The sequence below is a fragment of the Carcharhinus amblyrhynchos genome, chromosome 8 (genome assembly GCF_965287045.1).
Source record: "Carcharhinus amblyrhynchos chromosome 8, sCarAmb.v2.hapA, whole genome shotgun sequence".
Lineage (NCBI taxonomy): Eukaryota > Metazoa > Chordata > Chondrichthyes > Carcharhiniformes > Carcharhinidae > Carcharhinus > Carcharhinus amblyrhynchos.
In genome coordinates, this window is record NC_137331.1 from 23,333,954 (window position 1) to 23,351,682 (window position 17,729).

General features: G+C 41.7%; 1 protein-coding gene across 1 annotated transcript in view; it reads left to right on the forward strand.

Moving 5' to 3' along the window:
* The window catches only part of neto1l (neuropilin (NRP) and tolloid (TLL)-like 1, like), a 219,083-nt gene extending 201,354 nt beyond the window's left edge, over positions 1–17,729 (forward strand). Inside the window, exons 9-10 of the mRNA XM_080193774.1 lie at positions 8,914–9,472; positions 15,097–17,729. Of these exons, the coding sequence (XP_080049900.1) occupies positions 8,914–9,472; positions 15,097–15,184 (647 nt within the window). The 3' untranslated portion in view covers positions 15,185–17,729. The remainder of the gene's footprint in view (positions 1–8,913; positions 9,473–15,096) is intronic.

Consider the following 17,729-nt stretch of genomic DNA (forward strand, 5'->3'; position numbering starts at 1 on the left):
CTGTTCAGGTACACTGAAGGAGAATTTAGCATGGTTGATGCACCTATCCAGCACATCTTTGGACCGTGGGAGGAAACTGGAGCACCTGGAGGAAATCCGTGCAGACATGGGGAGAACACGCAGACTCCGCGCAGTCATCCAAGACAAGAAGTGAACCGGGTCCCTGGCACTGCGAGGCAGCAGTATTAACTACTGTGCCACCATGAGAGGAAATAACAGACTCAAAGCTGATTTTATTAGTTTTGATTAGCCGCCATTGTAAAGCCAGAGTAGCTCTAAACTTACTTTTGCTCAGCTCACCAGCAAAGGTCCAGAATATATTGCAGAGCATCAGTAGGGCTCAAACTGGATGTGGATTTATCCTATATGTTGTGGAGGGCAAAGTAACAAGGACAGAGAGAAAGACAAGGAAATTCAGTTTTGAAGTAATAAAGGGTTATTGATCAGGTTATTCAGCACATTCACAGCTTCAGGTACAACCACTTAATGCCATACTTACTGGCATCCTTGGTAGCTTTATATTAATTTACTGTGTGCTTCCTCGCTGCTGTCATTGGTTGGAAGCTTTCTCATGTGAATAACATCAATTACACAATGCCAGCTACTTTAATTTCCAGGTGCCAGCCTATTCCCACCACCCTGACCCAATTTGGCAGCTGGACAGAATTTGACAAGATATTGGCAGTGGACAATGCCTGCTAGAATTATTTTACTTGCACAGGTTTCTCCCTGCAAGAGCATTCATCAGGTCTGTGAGACTTGTAGCAGGGCTCAGGATTCCCAGGGTCACAGATTAATCCGTGGAAATGCTTCTGTTTGAAGTCAGTGGAATGCTCACTAGGAGGCCAGTTGAACCATTTAAATGGCTGATTAAGGGCTGCTTCATATTGTGTTGACATCTGCTTCCCTTCCTTCTCATCCTGTTTTAGTCCACGTTATCTGCGTGCAAACTATATCATGAAAACCTTCCGCACTCCTTGAACTGAAGTGACAGGTTCCTCAACAGCCCATAAATATATCCTTTCTCTTTTGCCAGAGGAGGCAGAACAGAAGAATGAAGTAGGGTATGATCTATGTGCTCAGCCAAAGGCAAGTCTTGGCTCATTGTCTGCTGATCGCTCTAGTCTGAACTGTTTCCTTGGTATGTTTTTTTTCAGTCATGGTTTGCCATTGCCTTCCACTCTCAGTGGAAGGATGAGGAGGCAGTTCCCACATCTAGCTTTTCCGGGATGGGAATTGAACCTGCACTTGTTGGCATTATTCCGAAGCACACACTAGACATCTAGGCAACTACAAGAATGAGGACATGGTGCTTTTAGCCCTGTTGCTATTTCAATTCCCTGAATCCAACCAATAACCATTTGAGAGCTATTGGGCTGCAGTTTCTTAAAAAAAGAATGTTGTATGAATGATTAACGGTGTATTATTAATGTGCAGTTTGGCCAGCAATTTATGGCAAGGAGGAGATACCTTGTGAATTATGAATTGCTACAAGCAGATGGGTAATTTTTGCTGCTCCATTCAATAACTTAGTGAAAAGGATATCATAGTCTTAACCTTCCTAGGAATATCATGCACTGTATGTTTGCACATCAACTGCGCGTCAAATTCACCATTGGGGAAATTCGCCAGCTGTTCACATAAGAACATAAGAACATAAGAAATAGGAGCAGGAGTAGGCCAACTAGCCCTTCGAGCCTGCCCCGCCATTCAATAAGATCATGGCTGATCTGTCGTGGCTCAGTTCCACATTCCCGCCCTCTCCCCATAACCCTTAATCCCCTCTCTCATCAAAAACCCATCAACCCGCGTCTTAAAAATATTTAGCGAGGCAGCCTCCACCACTTCGACGGGCAGAGAATTCCAGAGATTCACCACCCTTTGAGTGAAGAAGTTCCTCCTCAACTCTGTTCTAAACCGCCCCCCTTTATCTTGAGGCTATGCCCCCTAGTCCTACTATCCTTTCTGAGCGGGAAGAGTCTCTCCACCTCTATCCTATCCATCCCATTCATCATCTTATACGTCTCAATGAGATCTCCCCTCATTCTTCTAAACTCTAACGAGTACAAGCCTAATCTATTCAGCCTCTCCTCATAGCTCAACCCCTTCAACCCCGGCATCAGCCTAGTAAACCTCCTCTGGCGGGATTCTCTTTTCCCACTGGCAATGCATCCTTTCCAATGGATTTTGCAGTGGTGTAGGGTGTCATCAATGGAAATCCCATTGATAGCGGCAGGACCAGAGAATCCAGCTGCCAATGAACAGCGTGTCACCTCCCTCCACTGAGAAACACAGCTCTGGTGTGCCAGAGAATCCCCCCGACCCCCGACCCTTTAGAAGCTAAGTCTAGCAATTAAGCATAAGTACTTCAGACACTGCTCCAGTCCAGAACAGGAAGAAATAAAAGTGTGGAGTCTCATTACTTCAGGGAGTGAATTACTGTTGGAGATTCTAAAATAAACCTAGTTATGAATGTAATTGTCTATTCTTATTTTATCAAGTCCTTTTCCCCCTTTTTTTTGTTCTATCTCCATCCGATTTGACATTGTTGAATGTACAATGCATTTGTTTCTTACTCATTTCTCAACCTTGGTCCTATTATTAACCAAAGTCCCTGATACACTGATGTCTTCCCTGTGCCATTATGAGCTTGCACTTCTAACAAATTCCAAGACAAAGCATTTTGAGCTAAAGGATAGAGGACAAAGACTTAACTGATCAGACATGCCATAAGATGCACCACCCCTGTAAATTTGCATACTCCCAGCAGAATCTTCTCGCCATAGTCCCTGCCACAATGGCAGGACTGGTTGCCTTCAAAGCAATCCATAGAGAAGCCAGAGGAAAGCAGAATCACATTGGGATGCCAAGGCATTGTCACTGTCAGGGACTTTCCCATCCCACACCTTCCCAAATCTGTCTTCACTTGGTTGGGAAAATTCTGCCCCTTGGTTTCCATTTTCTGTGAAACTTCTGCTGGCCCTAGATTATATATTCATTGAAATACTAGTGAAAACCCCAGAGAAACAACATAACTGGCTCACAAGTATCTTGGGTATTGCTGAAACAGACATTTCTGTCAAAACTTTGATTCTGCGCACATCAGGACAATTACAAGAAAACTACTGTCAGTGGAAACAACAGCTTTATATTGGATATGAAAAGGATGCTGATGGCAGTTTAACTGTCAGTCATTAACTGATGCATTCTCCATGGCAATGCCTCTACCAGTCAGAGTCTACTTGCCAACCATTCAGCAATAAATGCTGGCCTAGCCAGTGACATCCACAACCCATGAATGAATATTAAAAACAAATCATCATCTTCCTTTATAATACAATGTTGAAAGATTTGCCATATATTGGCTAGGGGCTGTGACAATATTCTGGCGATAATACTGCAGACATACACTCCAGAACTAGCCACGCCTCCAACCGAGCTGTTGCAATAAAGCCACAACACTGAAGTCTACCCAGCAATGTAAATGGAGTCAGATCTTGCACATAGGAAGATGGCTGTTGGAGGTCAATCATCTCAGTCCCAGGACATCACTGCAGGAGTTCCATAGGGTGCTTACTGAGGTCTAACCATCTTCAGCGACATCAGCGGCATCACCTTCCTTCCATCAAAAAGTTTGAAGTAAGGATGTTCGCTAATGATTGCACAATATTCAACACCATTTGTGACTGCTCAGGTAATGAAGCATTTTGTGTCCGTATGGGGCAAGAATTGGACAACATTCAGGCTTGGGCTGATAAGTAGTCAGTAACGTTCATGCCACTTAAATGATATGCATTGACAGTCTTGATGTTCAATGGCATTCCCATCGCTAAACCCCAAACTATCAATATCCTAGGAGTTGCCATTGAAAAATACCTTTTGATACCATCAGAAACTGAACTGGATCAGCCATATAAATAATGTGGCTACCAAAGCAGTTGAGAGACTGGAAATTCTGCAGCAAGTAAATCTCCTCCTGACTCCCCAAAGCCTATTCACCATCTCTAAGATGGAAGTCAGGAATGTGATACGATGCTCTCCAGTCACCTGGATGAATATAGTTCCAACAATATGCAAGCAACTTGACAATACCCAATACTCAGCAGCTCATTCGTTTGATACAAAATCAACCACCTTAAATATTCATCCATCAGAGCACAGTGGCAGCAGTGTGCACCGTAAACATGATGCACTGTGACAACTCACCAATACTCAAACAGCAAAATACTGCTAATGTCAGAAATCTGAAATAAAAACAGGAAATGCTGGAAAAACGTAACAGGTCTGGCAACAACTATGAAGAGAGAAAATGAGTTAATGCTTCGAGTTCATATGAAAACCTTCCCTCCATCTGCAATCATGACTCTAAGCTTCCAGTCACTTGCCATTTCAACTCAACATCTTGCTTTCATGCCACATGTCCATCCTTGGCCTGCTGCAATACTCCAATGATGCCCAAGCAAACTTAAAGAGCAGTAATTCATCTTCTGATTAGGCATATTATAGTCTTCTGGACTCAACATTGAGTTCTACAACTTTGCACGTGTGAACTTCCCTTCCTTTTGACGTTTGACTCCCTCCTTTGGTTTTTTGATTTCCTTTAGCTTATCCCAATGCATTCATGCAACCCTCCCCCTCCATCCCTCCCACCTCCTCCCCATCGCCCACATGGCCACCGTCCCTTGCTATTCAGTTTTGCTTCCACTGAACGCTGATTTTTGTCCTCTTCAACACTGGAGCCAGAGACCTACTGTGTGGCCTGAATCTTCCCTGGTCTGAGTTAGAAAGGTTGGGTTAGAAAGCTCTATTAGAAGTTTAGCTCAGATAACTGCTACCACTTGCCACTCTGAGGAAGTTTATGGCCCAATGTTTGCTCAGTTGTTCTGGGGTCCTGCAATTGAAGTTTATGGTGGGAGAGCAGGTGAACCTCCACACCTTGTGTTGTTTGTAGCTGTGATTCTCTGCATATTGACAACTTGGCACTGATCACTGAACAGCTTGACATCCTTCTGGTGCTCTACTTGATCCTCTAAGCACCTTAGTTAAGTGATTCCTGTTGGGTGTCAATTATGGAGCTGATGGGAGGTGGGGTGTTTTGGAGAAGAAAGAAACAGAGCAATCGGCTTAAAGGTTTCACTCAACTTAAGAGGCAGCAAAAATGAAATCTAGAAATGACTGCAAAATTGCTGAATCAATTTACTTCTGTGTGCTTAAAAACACTTTTCACCATGATTCCTGATAGCTACTTGCGATGTCCATTTTTCAAATGCTTTATCAGTCCTGCAAATTGTCTTGGCGTGATCACTCGAAAGTTGCATGAAGGACATTCACTGTGACAGTTAAATACTTCAATGCAGTTCCCAGCTGCATGCTTTGAGTGTTTCTTGGCTGCTTCTCCTTTTTCCACTCCCCAGCCATATGCACAATGCATAAAGTAGGTAGGAATGCTGTGTTCTGGATCCATGCCCAACTTTTCTGGTTGAGATTTGAATCCGATAAGAAAATCTTAATTAGCTTTTCTGAAATGTAAACCTTCGAGTTGCGCACCCCAATATTAAAACTAGGACAAATACTTTGTGCAGTGATTGCATTGTGGAGATGAGGATTGTATGGTTAATTTTAAGGAACTGCTTGTAAAACAGTGAGTGCATGCCTGGATAAGCACCATCGCCTGTGTAATTTAGAACTTGTGTAATTTTTGTTCTATCGTTTAGTACACCGCAGCTGGATCAGTGAACTTTCCAACATTAATACTGGTTAAGTGCCTCGCCAGCTGTCGGAGAAGAGTTAGAGATGATTTTTAATAGGTGCATTGTGCTTGATGACCCATTCTGCAGTTCTGTTAATGGACCAGATTTGCACAAACACACATTTCCTACAATTTGATTGAGGGGTTGAATGAGGAAAAGGAAAGCTTTAATGCTATTTTATCCTGAACAGGGGAACATAGTTACCAAGAATTATCCTTTTGATGAATTTTAATTTATTGATATTGGCACTTGTACACAATACCAGGAGGCTTTTTTGGTGCAGTGGGTGGTGCTTTTGCCTCTGAGTTGGAAGCTTCAGGTTCAAGTCTCACCGCTAGACTCGATGGCCAAGGAAGGCTCAGAACACATCAAATAGGTTGAGTGTCAACCTGCAAATCCTTCCAACACGCCAATGGCTGGCAGTGGGATTTTCCACACCCCACGTGGGGACAACCTCAGACAAGTTGGAGTGAAGCCCCAACTCGGCTCCCAGCTTGGGTAATGTGACCTTTTCAGAAGGTTTCAGAAGAAATGGACATCCTTGAAGGAGCCAAACACCACATCCTTTCCCCTCTAAGTTCTTTTGTACACAAGATATTAGTTAATGTATACAGTTCCCCATAATTACAAAATGAACGTTTTCGATCAGTCCATCAAAAATTCAGTCCCTCAGATGGCTTCCATTTCCTCATGGGATGTCTCCGTTGGGTAACTTCCTATAGGAATGGTCACACTTGGACTCTCTTCTGGTACTGACCCTTCAACCTTCTCTGTTTCAGTCGGAATAATACTATCAACTGTCATAGGCTGATTGGACATTTCACTTCTTTGGCAGCCATAACATTTCCAGCTGCTACCAAAAGAATCAGGCTGTGTCACTGTCTTGGGATGATTCTCACCCTCACAAGTGCTCTACTTATTTTTCCTAAATCCTGTCTTGCACTTCCATCTCATCTCACAATGGCCCGTTACCAGAATTCTGGAACAAAACTTGGCCCATTCCTAAAGTTCCTCTCATAGATTGGATTATCTATTTTGAATGATCTGGCATCTTGCATCGAATCATCGTTCCTTTTTTGGTTGCAATCTCTCGTTAATACACTCCCCAGTAAATTTTACAATACCAGGCTTAGGCTGGAATATACCTGCAGTCAAATGCGGGGTGGTTGTATATGCTGAGAGGAATTAGGCTATTTTAGTTTTGTTCAAGCTAAGAAAGCCTGGACTGCTCGCTTAGACAACCCATTTGAAGAGAGATAATATGGAGCAGTTCTGATATGCTTTATCCCATTGGAAAACATGACATTTTGAAATTTCATGCTTGTAAAAGCTGTGCCATTATCTGAAACAAGCACTTTCGGAAGTCCATGAGATGCGAAGCACTGGTCAAGTTTTTCAACTTAACATAAGAGGTTGTGGATCTCATCTCAAATATCTGCCTCCCTTTAGTGTGCTGGCCCAAAGTTTTATCTGCTGTACCAGGACTGGCAAGGTGTTTTGGAAATTAATTGCCATGATAATTGTTTGCAGCATTGAGGGGGCAAGGTGGGGGGAGGTGAGGGGGGGATGGTGGTGGGGAGGCTGGTGTACTTTCTGGCAATGACAGATGGCTAAGGTCATCAGTATTGGCTATCTGTATTCCTGGCAGGTGATCAAAAGTATATTCAAAGGCTGACAAGAGCAGTGCCCAGCACTCGAATCCTGGCCAATGTAATCAGTGGAAGTGCTTTATCCTCCTTGAAGAGACCCAACAGTGGCTTGTGTCATAGAGATGCACAGCACGAAAACAGGCCCTTCAGCCCAACTCATCCATGCTGGCCAGCTTTCCTAAACTGAACTAGTCCCATTTGCTTGCATTTGGCCCATATCCCTCTAAACCTTTACCATCCATGCCCCTGTCCGAATGTCTTTTAAATGTTGTAATTGTCTCACCTCTACCATCTCCTCTGGCAGCTCAACATTCATGCACCGCCTTCTGAGAAAAAAAGTTGCCCTTCAGGTCCTTTTAAATCTTTCCGCCCTCTCCTTAAACCAATGCCCTCTAGTTCCTCTAGTTTTGGACTCCCCTACCAGGAGAAAAGACCTTGGCTGTTCACCTTATCTATGCCCCTTATGATTTTATAGCCCCCCCCACACCCCCACCGTCAATGGGGGTCTTAAATCCAGTGCATGATTGAAAATTGCAGGCAGTGCTTAGAATGTTCCATCTTTCAACTGTAGCAACTGAGAAATGTCAAACAGCGGATGTGTGTTTTTTCCCTATGCTCCATATCTGTAGAAAGCTGGTGTAACATACCCTCACCTATTCCTTCATACCAAATTATAAAGTTTTCTGCTGAGAACCAATGATACATTGCATAGAAACACTAAATTCACTTCACAAATGACCATAAAGAGTAGCGGACAAAATACTTTAGCAGTTGATCAGTCTTATACAAGCCCAGCTATAGACCTGTAAAGATATTGGGGCAACAGGGTGGCACAGTGGTTAGCACTGTTGCCTCACAGCACCAGGAACCTCAGCTCAATTCTAAACTTGGGTAATGTGTGTGGAGTTTGCACATTGTCCCTGTGTCTGCGTGGGTTCCCCCCGGATGCTCTGGTTTCCTCCCATGCTCCAAAGATGTGCAGGTTAGGTGGATTGGCCATGCTAAATTGCCCTTCAACGTCAGAGGGATTAGCAGGGTAAATATGTGGGGTCACAAGGATAGGGCCTGGGTGGGATTGTTGTCAGTGCAGACTCGATGGGTTGAATGGCCTCCTTCAGCATAGTAGGGATTCTACAAGAATTTTCGCATATTTTGGGAAAGTGGCACAGCAGCTAGAAAAAAATCCCTTGGCCCCACTGACAGCTTTCCCCATTGTTGGCTAAACAAAAGTGAAGGATTTGGACCCAGTGTCACTCAGGAGCCAAGGGAAAATGTGACCATACTGAATTGTTTGAATTCTTCTGAATATTGGAGTATAATTCATCTCTTTGAAACAAATTGAGCCTAGACAGTTGATCTTAAATCGATCACAGTGGTTGATGCATTTTGTTTTGTTAATATCACTGAGTTCAGACTGTGTCCAAGAAAGGGACACTGCAGTTTTAAGTCAAGTTCTTGTTATTGAATTCTGCATTTAAAATTGTATTAATTTCACTTTTCTTTCTCTCATACAGAGAAAAGAAAGGCTAGCCTGCTGGACCAGCTTACCAACACTAGTGGGACTATCATCGGGATCACATCTTTCATTGTGATTATTCTCATTGTTATCTCTGTTATAGTTCAGATCAAACAGCCACGCAAAAAATTCATCCAAAGAAAACCAGACTTTGACCAAACAGTTTTTCAGGAGGTTTTTGAACCTACACAGTATGAACTCTGTTCACTAAAAGGAAAAGGGGCTGCAGCTGACCTAGGTGACATTGTAGATGATTTTGAGAATTACCATAAACTGAGGCGATCATCTTCTAAATGCATTCATGACCATCACTGTGGTTCCCAGATATCGAGCATTAAAGGTAGCCGTAGTAACCTCAGCACCCGTGATGCCACCATCCTCTCAGAAATACAGCCACAGCCGGTGAAGCCCAGCGTCCAGTCCTTAAGCAGGCGGAGTATTCTAGTCATGAAGCACAGCTACTCACAGGACGCAGGGGATGCATGTGATATTGATGAAATTGAAGAGGTCCCGACGACGAGTCACAGGCTATCCAGAAATGATAAGTCTGTCCAGCGGTCAGTATCAATTGATTTTTGATAAAGGCTATTCTTAATCAAGAACTGCATTGTCCTTATTTACTCATTGGGTCAAACATCCCCTTTCTTTTCTGTTTACAATTCCCCCTTTCATTTCTGGCTAACATATCATGCATGCACTGCGAAACCTTGAGAAGCTTTGTCAGCAGTTATATTAACCAGAAAATGAAGGGGAAAAGGTCATCTAATAAGTATTGTGTGCGATTGGCATTCCCAATATTTTAGGGGATGTTTGAGCTCCCCAATGTGGTACAGATACATTGGGATCCAATTTCTGTTAGCTGAGATCACTTGGCCACCCTAGTAACTGACCTCTAAGGCATCCAAGCTAGGAAAGGGAAAAAATAATCATTCAGTTGCCTCAGTTGATCCATTTTAGGAAGGTCATAGCTGCAGGTGTCAGACATAGATGGGATTTACCTCAGCAATAATAGGTCCCACTCCCCCCATCACTGTATCCAAATAATCTTCCAACACTCCCTGACCAAGGTCAAAGCTGCAGTGAGACACTTCAGCGAGTTAGTAGCCACAAGAGTCAGTACCTTTAAGGAGAGGAAGAGGCAAAAGAGCCTCTTGATATAAGTAATCAAACAATTCAAGGTTTTAGTAACAAAAGGAGTAAGGTAAGGTAAAGCCACCATAGTCCCAGTTGACCATGGGCTCCTCGCCCCTTTGATGGGGAAAGCTGACTGGTGGTGATATAACCTGAGGGTCACCACACCTCAGGCGATGGGAAAGGTTGAGAAGGCAGGCCTTCACGAATACCCTCAGCCCATACAGGAATTGAACCCATGCTCTTTGCATCCTTCTGCACACAAACCAACTGTCCAGCCAGCTGAGTGACAACAGGAGTGAGCTTTGTAGGGCTCCACTGCGCAATGAAAAATATTTCATAATGTTGAGACAGAGCTTCCACTAAAACCAAAGAAAGTTTTGTAGTGTATGTTTTAATTCTATCTAGGTGGATTGCATGTTATACATATGTTAATGGGATAGGAAACTGCTATGTTGCTTTTTGACCAAGCTATTTGTATAACCAAATGATCTTTCTATCACATGATGTGCATGAAAGAGCTAAAGGGTAAAATAGTTGCCCTGATTTTGAGAGAAAAAATACAAGGCTACTTTTTAAATTTGTTTTATTTTCTACAAGACCAATGATAATAAATATTTTTCAAATTAACAGTGATGATATCATCAGCCATACCTTTGCTGATCTTGTCGATATATAAGCCACTCAAACAGTTGTGAAATAATATGGCAAGATATATTCATATGTAGTGCATATAAATGTTATATTCATTCATTCAAGAAAGACTTGCATTTATATAGCATATTTCATAACCCCAGGATGTCCCAAAGCAGTTTATACTCAATTAAATTATTTGGTAGTGTCAATATTATTGTTATTGTATGAAATGTGGCAGCCAATTTACACACAGCAAGTTCCTACAAAAAGCAATGTGAAAACGACCAGATATTTGTTTCAGAGATGCTGATTGAAGAATAAACGTTGGCCAGGATACCAGGGACGTGGAATAGTTGGCTGGTCCTTGGGCTAATCTCTCATGAAAGACAGCACCTCCAACAGTGCGGCACTCCATCAGTACTATACTGGAGTGTCAGCCTAGAATTTGTGCTCATGTCTTTGGAATGGTACTTGAAGGCACAGCCTTCTGACTCAGGCAAGAATGCTACCAACTAAGTCAGAATTATTACTTTAATAATGACTGTAGGCTAATTTAATCATTCTGCAGTGTAAAGGAGAAAAATATGGTATGAACCAATGTTTTAATCAATCTAATAAAAAAAATAAACTATTTTTATTGTATACTGCACCTTAGATATTTCAGCAAGAATTAAAAAAGGAAATTGGTTCAGAGAAATATTCTACCTTTCAAGCATTCTTTCTTCGAGTGTGTTACCATGTCTGTTTGATAAATGTGCATTGCTTTTTGTTTTACATCGGCTAGCCTTGGTTATCAGGAACCTTCTGTGCATTTTCCATTATTTCTACAATTTCTCCTTTGGTATAAATACGTACTTTTCAGTGCAAGTATGAGATGTGTTGCCTCTGTCAGCTGGAACATATCTTTTCCCAGTGTTTGGATCTTTTTTGGGTTTTGCTGCACATTATAAATTGGATGTTGACTTTTCTGATTTGATTCAGGTTACCATGTAAATATGTCTTTATGCATGTGTATATATACATGGCAAAATAGAGATGAATGAGCGGCATGGTGGCACAGTGGTTAGCACTGCTGCCTCACAGCGGCAGGGACCCGGGTTCAATTCCCAGCTTGGGTCACTATCTGTGTGGAGTTTGGACGTTGTCCCAGTGTCTGAGTGGGTTTCTCAGCCCAAAGATGTACGGGTTAGGTGGATTGATCATGTTAAATTGTCCCTTAGTCTCAGGGAGACTAGCTAGGGCAAATGCATGGGGTTATGGGTCAGATTGTAGTCGGTGCAGACTCAATGGGCTGAATGGCCTCCTTCTGCACTGTAGAGCCGTGATTCTCCCATTGCGACTCACAACTTTTCTGTCGGGTCGTGGTGGGAGACGCATGTCTGTGGTCTTGAACAGGGATTTGCTCAGGCGCCAAGAACGCATGTGCATCTCCCAGAGCTGGTGAACAGTTGCCAGTCAGAACATGCTGGAAACCAGTGGAAAGGCAGATAAGTCATTTAAACCTGTTTTTAATCTGTTTTAAATATGTATTTGAGTTAATTATCGGGACCTTTCAGGTCCTGAATGAATCTGCCACGCCATCACGAGTCCTTCATTCTGGCGGGGCTCAGCCTTGCTCCTCACAGAAATTACAGAATCCTACAGTGTAGAAAGAGGCCACTCGGTCCATCAAGTCTGCACCGACCACAATCCCACCCAAGCTCTACCCCCATATCCCTACACATTTACCCGCTAATCCCTCTAACATCACGTTCGGGGAGCTAGTGGGAGACACTGTTGGAATGAGGGAGGGCCAATCAGGGCCCCCCAGTGTTGGGCGGTGGGGGTGGTGCCCCCTGGGCATGGGCACTTTGCTATTGCCAACCTGTTCCCCCTTGGCACTGCCCGAGGGGCAAAGTGCCTCTACCTAGAGGGCAACTTGGCACTGCCCATTGGGGCACTGGGCAGTGCCAAGGGGGTGGGACGTGTTGTGGGTGGGGCCTAGGGGTGATCGATGGGAAGTCCTGCTGCCACTTTGCACACAGGATTGGTCTGGGATGGAGGGAGAGAAGCGATTGGGGTGGGCTTTAGGGAGGGGTAGTCTGCCAGGTGAGGGGCCTGCCTCTGGGGGGATCAGTAGGGGGGTGGTCTGCCCGGGTGAGGGGATGGGGGATCTCCATTGCTGGGGGGGGGGGGAAGGGGGGTGCGTGGGGCCTGGGCATCGGGAAGCTCCGGGCCGGGTGGGGGTTAGGGGGTCAGGGCTGGCCTGGGAATTGCTGTGGGGGCAGTGATTGGGCTGTGGGAGGGTTAGGGGGGCAGCACTGCGGTGGTCCCAAGCTGTCTAACATTCGGGAAGTTGACAGCTTGGAGCCACTGTGCATGCACAGAGTTCCAGAACTTTCAAACTCCGGTGCGTGCCCTCCTGCGTGTTTGATGAGATACCTGACAACAATCTCTTCAGTGCACAGAGTGTGGAGATTCAGGTGAGAAGCTGAACTGACAGAATAGTCGGGATTTAGAACAGTTTTCCTGCCAATTAGCACTTTTGGGAGAGTCGCCCCCTGGGATTCTATCTATCCATGAATACCTATATATGTTATCTGTCATATATAACTACATATTATATTTAGATCAATCATAAATAAATACCTGCAAATATGTAGATAACAACCTGCACAAATCTGGGTAAAGGAAGACTTTACACATCACGTATAACAGGGAATCATGAATTGCACTGTCTATTTGAAACAGCAACACACGCTTAAAAATTACAAAATGGTTCAAATTTGAAACAAAGCAATAAAAAAGCATTACATTTGCAAATTCATTGGTGATAAATAAAAGCAGCTTCACTATACCTTGAGCATATAAAGAGGCCAATTACACTAGATTCAGACTGCCTATTCAAGTGGGGTCTCAAAACCCATGTAGCAGAAATGTCAATAGTAGGCACAATGTATCTCTGTGGAAGGCAATGACCTAGTTCACTTATGATTCCATTATATGGTGCTCTTTTTGCAGAGGTATATGCTCTCATTCAATTTCCTTTGCAGACCTATGCCTATACACAATATACAATTTGACTTTCCTTCGTATTATTGTAGTCATAAACTGAGTTTGCTCAAGAATCAAACAGAAATAAATAGAAAACTTGAGTACAGTCTTTTGCCTAATACACAATCTCGTAGCTTCCTGTGGCCCTGAAATTATCCTGTAGATACTCAAGTGTGAATGCTTAAATGAGTTTGTCTGGAATTCTTTTGCTGATTATTTAGTTGTTAGCTTGGGGCAAAGACTGGTGTTTATGTAAATATCATGGGGAAGATATCTTTTGTCCACCGTGTTACAAAATGTAAATTTGTTCATAGTAAATAGGTTCGTGTGTTTTTATATACATAGCATGCCGAGGAGATCTTCCCTCAACATCAATAATGCATTACTTTAAGCTGTAAGGAGAAGCTTCTGAGGAATCCAGCATAGGCACATGTTCTGAAGAAGGGATAGAATTAGTCATTTGAACCACTGCTCTTGCATTATCGACAAATCACCAGCATTTGGCTTTGTAAAATGCCAAATTTAAGTCCTGCATTAAGGAACGAAGGGAGTCCGAAACCTTATCTGCTCCTGAAAAGTCTAATATAAACTGTACGGTTAAGAAATCATGAAATTGACAGATATTATTATGAAAATTTATTTTTTTATCACCAATGCTTTTCTAAATAAAAACATATTATTTATTTCTAAAATTTGTAATAAAGCAGTGTTGCTGTTGATCTGCTAAATTATAAGGGAACTATGATTTTATATTGTTACCAAGATTCAGGCAGATTCATTCCTTGAATGAGTTAGGTGATAGATAAACAAATGTTATTGTTACACTGTGAAGCCTGTCACTAGAATCACAGCGCAGTAGGTAATGAATTAAAAACATATTTTCTGGATTTTAAACAGCAAATTCCTATCTAAACATAGTAATAGTTGTATGACCACCACTCAGTTCTTTAGCTCTGTAACTTTACTCTCTAACATGTGCTGTGTAATCAACATGATATATGAAATATTTCTGTACTGATTGTAAGAACTATTAGTACGGATTTCATGAAATGAAATAATTTTGATTTCTTAAGTCAGAAATTTTTAAAAATACTTTGAATCTCATTTATTTAATAGACTCAATGGGGCGATGTCTTGTTTTCACCAATAATCTGATAGAACAAATCACCCACCTGCTATAAAACCTGCCTGATTTTAATCCATTGAATAAAGCAAATCAGGCAGGTTCTATGACAGATAAGAGATTTGCATCTGGCTTCAAAGACATACATTTAGTGGACTTGATGCGCAGTGCGATTTTAGTCAAAGCCATTTCCATAGTGTGTTAGCAGCAATGTGGTTTTAACCATTGTATCACATCTACATTGTTTTCATTATATAGACTGCTTGAGAATAATGTGCTGCTGGATGATTTTGAACATGCATCCAAGAATTTTGAAATTGTGGACCTTGGACATACGCCAGCATGAGTCTCTTGGACATCAATTTATCGCCTGTTACCTGAACCAAATGTAGATGTGCAATAATGCTATAAAGACCAGTCTTGGTGTAGCCTTTTGTGTAAGCTGCGGTTGGATCCAGAATGGTGCAGATATCTATGAATGGGTTTCAGACAAATACAGGCTGAAGATCAAGTTCGTTGGTGGAAGACAAGGATCCAGAACAATGTTACTCAGCACTGGGGAGTAACTCCTCAAATGCAAAATAAGCAAAACTATAATATGTTCAGACTTGGAGCACTGTAGAATCCAGGCATTTTACATTTTCTGTTTCATTGCAATTATTGTTACTTAAAATTTCAGTTATATCTAGTAAACTTCCTTTAAATGCTTGCTATAATGTGTTATCTAAATTTGGAGAGTTTTATTTCAAGAAAGTTACCTGTAGTTGCAAGAATTCCCTAATTTGTTATGCCAGGGAATGATACGGTCATAAATATAACTCGCTTTTCTTTAAACTATGTTACCGAATTATTCTTTATGCGTTCAATGCACAATATGCAATAATTGTTTGGTTGTTTTTGTAGCTTTTGGAGATTAAAACGTTTCTTGACTCACTAACATTAATTCCTTACTAGCACCTATTACTATAAAACAGTAGCCTAGATGATTTTACTTTATGCTCATTTTGTTACACCTGAGATTCTAAGACAGTTCTTATAGGAGATCCCAATTAATTACGAAGGGATCTTAATATATTTTCAGGGATGATTGAAAATAATGGAGTAATAGACAACTTAAAAAAAATGTATTTTTCTAACTGCATCCCTATCTGTGCTTTAGCCTTCCATTTTCATACTGTTGCTTTTTTGAATGGATTATGTCAGGACTGATGAGAGGAGTGGAAACCTACTTCAAAAACTGCTAAGGAATATTCACAAATACCAGTTCATCTATGTCAGTAATGTAACTTTGGCCAAAATCAACCAAATTGACGAGTTAAAAAGAAAACAAGACAAAAGCAGTTGATTTCTGACAAAAGTTATTGCAAATTGTTTATTGTCTAGGATGTCAGACATGTATCAAAAATGTTTTCATCTATAGGTACAAATTACACTGTGCTGTATACTGAGTGTTTCACTGTAATTACAGCCATTTCTTTCGACAGATGCATAAAGTTGTATTTTTATTAATCGAGGCAAAAAACAATATGATGTTTCTACGGTATGAAATGATGATATGACAGATCCCGGAAACTGCTCTTTTTTGCATGCATTTATATGAATATCTACTTTTGTCTAAAATCTTTGCACAAAGTATTGTGTACTTGGGTGAATACAGGCATATGACTGATGAACTTTGCAATTGTTCAGATCAATGTCCACTTCATTGTGCATCTTAATTTTTCATGGTGGGGAAAAGTGGGTGATATAGAACGGACTGATGGTATTATATCTTGATCCTTTAACAAGTGAGCAAACTGCATTGACATACAGGCTGGGGATTTGCCCAAGGAGCCTGTTCTGATAAATCCCCGTTCTGTGTCCCACACTCTGCATTTAAAACGACTGTGTTACAGGACACAGGTACTTGAACGAGAGAATAGATCTTAATGTGATGTTCTAATGGGGTCTATGAATGTTATTGAGAAATGATTAGTAGCTGGTGGGGGAAAAAGGTGTCAATTTTACATTAATAAAGTGGAAATAAAGTATAAAATTTTTCTTGCCTCTGCAGTGGCACTCTAGTCTCTAGATCAGAAGGTCGAAGGATCAAAGTGCACTTTGGAGACCTGATCATATTATCCAGGCTGGCACTTTAGTGAAGTGCAGTAGAGGTGCTGTCTTTCAGATGAGATGTTAGCCCCATCTGGCCTCTTGGGTGGACATAAAAAGATCTCATGGCAATATTTGAACAAGTGCAGGGGAAATATGCTTGCCAATATTTATCTCTTGACATTGTCTGACATGTATCTCATTGTTGTTTGTAAATCAATCTATGCAAATTAGCTGTGACCTTACCAGACACTATAAAAAAACACTTATTTGTCTGTAAAACACTTTGGGACATCTTGAGGTGATTAAAGGTGCTGTATTTCCTTTCCTATTGAAAGTGGAACCTGTGTACCGCAGCCATCAATGTGACTGGCTGAACATTAGCTATAATTCATAGCTGTCCATTGTGAAGGATACTGATTGAGGTTCTCTGACTCTGAATCGCACATGGCTCAAAAGCACTGTTACTTTATTGATGCACTGCTAATGTTTAATGTTTTGATGCTATTAAACCTGTGCATGTGATGAAGGAGTTCTGTAACCATATAAGTTTCCAATGGTTACTCATCTAAATCATTGAACCCGTTGTAAAATGAGAAGGGAGAACTGTGCCTCACATTAAAACTCTTCAGTTGATTGTAATTAACAGCTACTGTTGCTATGCCTGCTCTAAACTTATTAGGCTACCATTTCCAATTGTAAGTCAAATGTATTCATTTCAGATTAATTATCATCAGCCTTTCAAGCAGAAAATCCATATTGGTAACTCTGGGCCCAATCTAACCATCATTACCCCCACT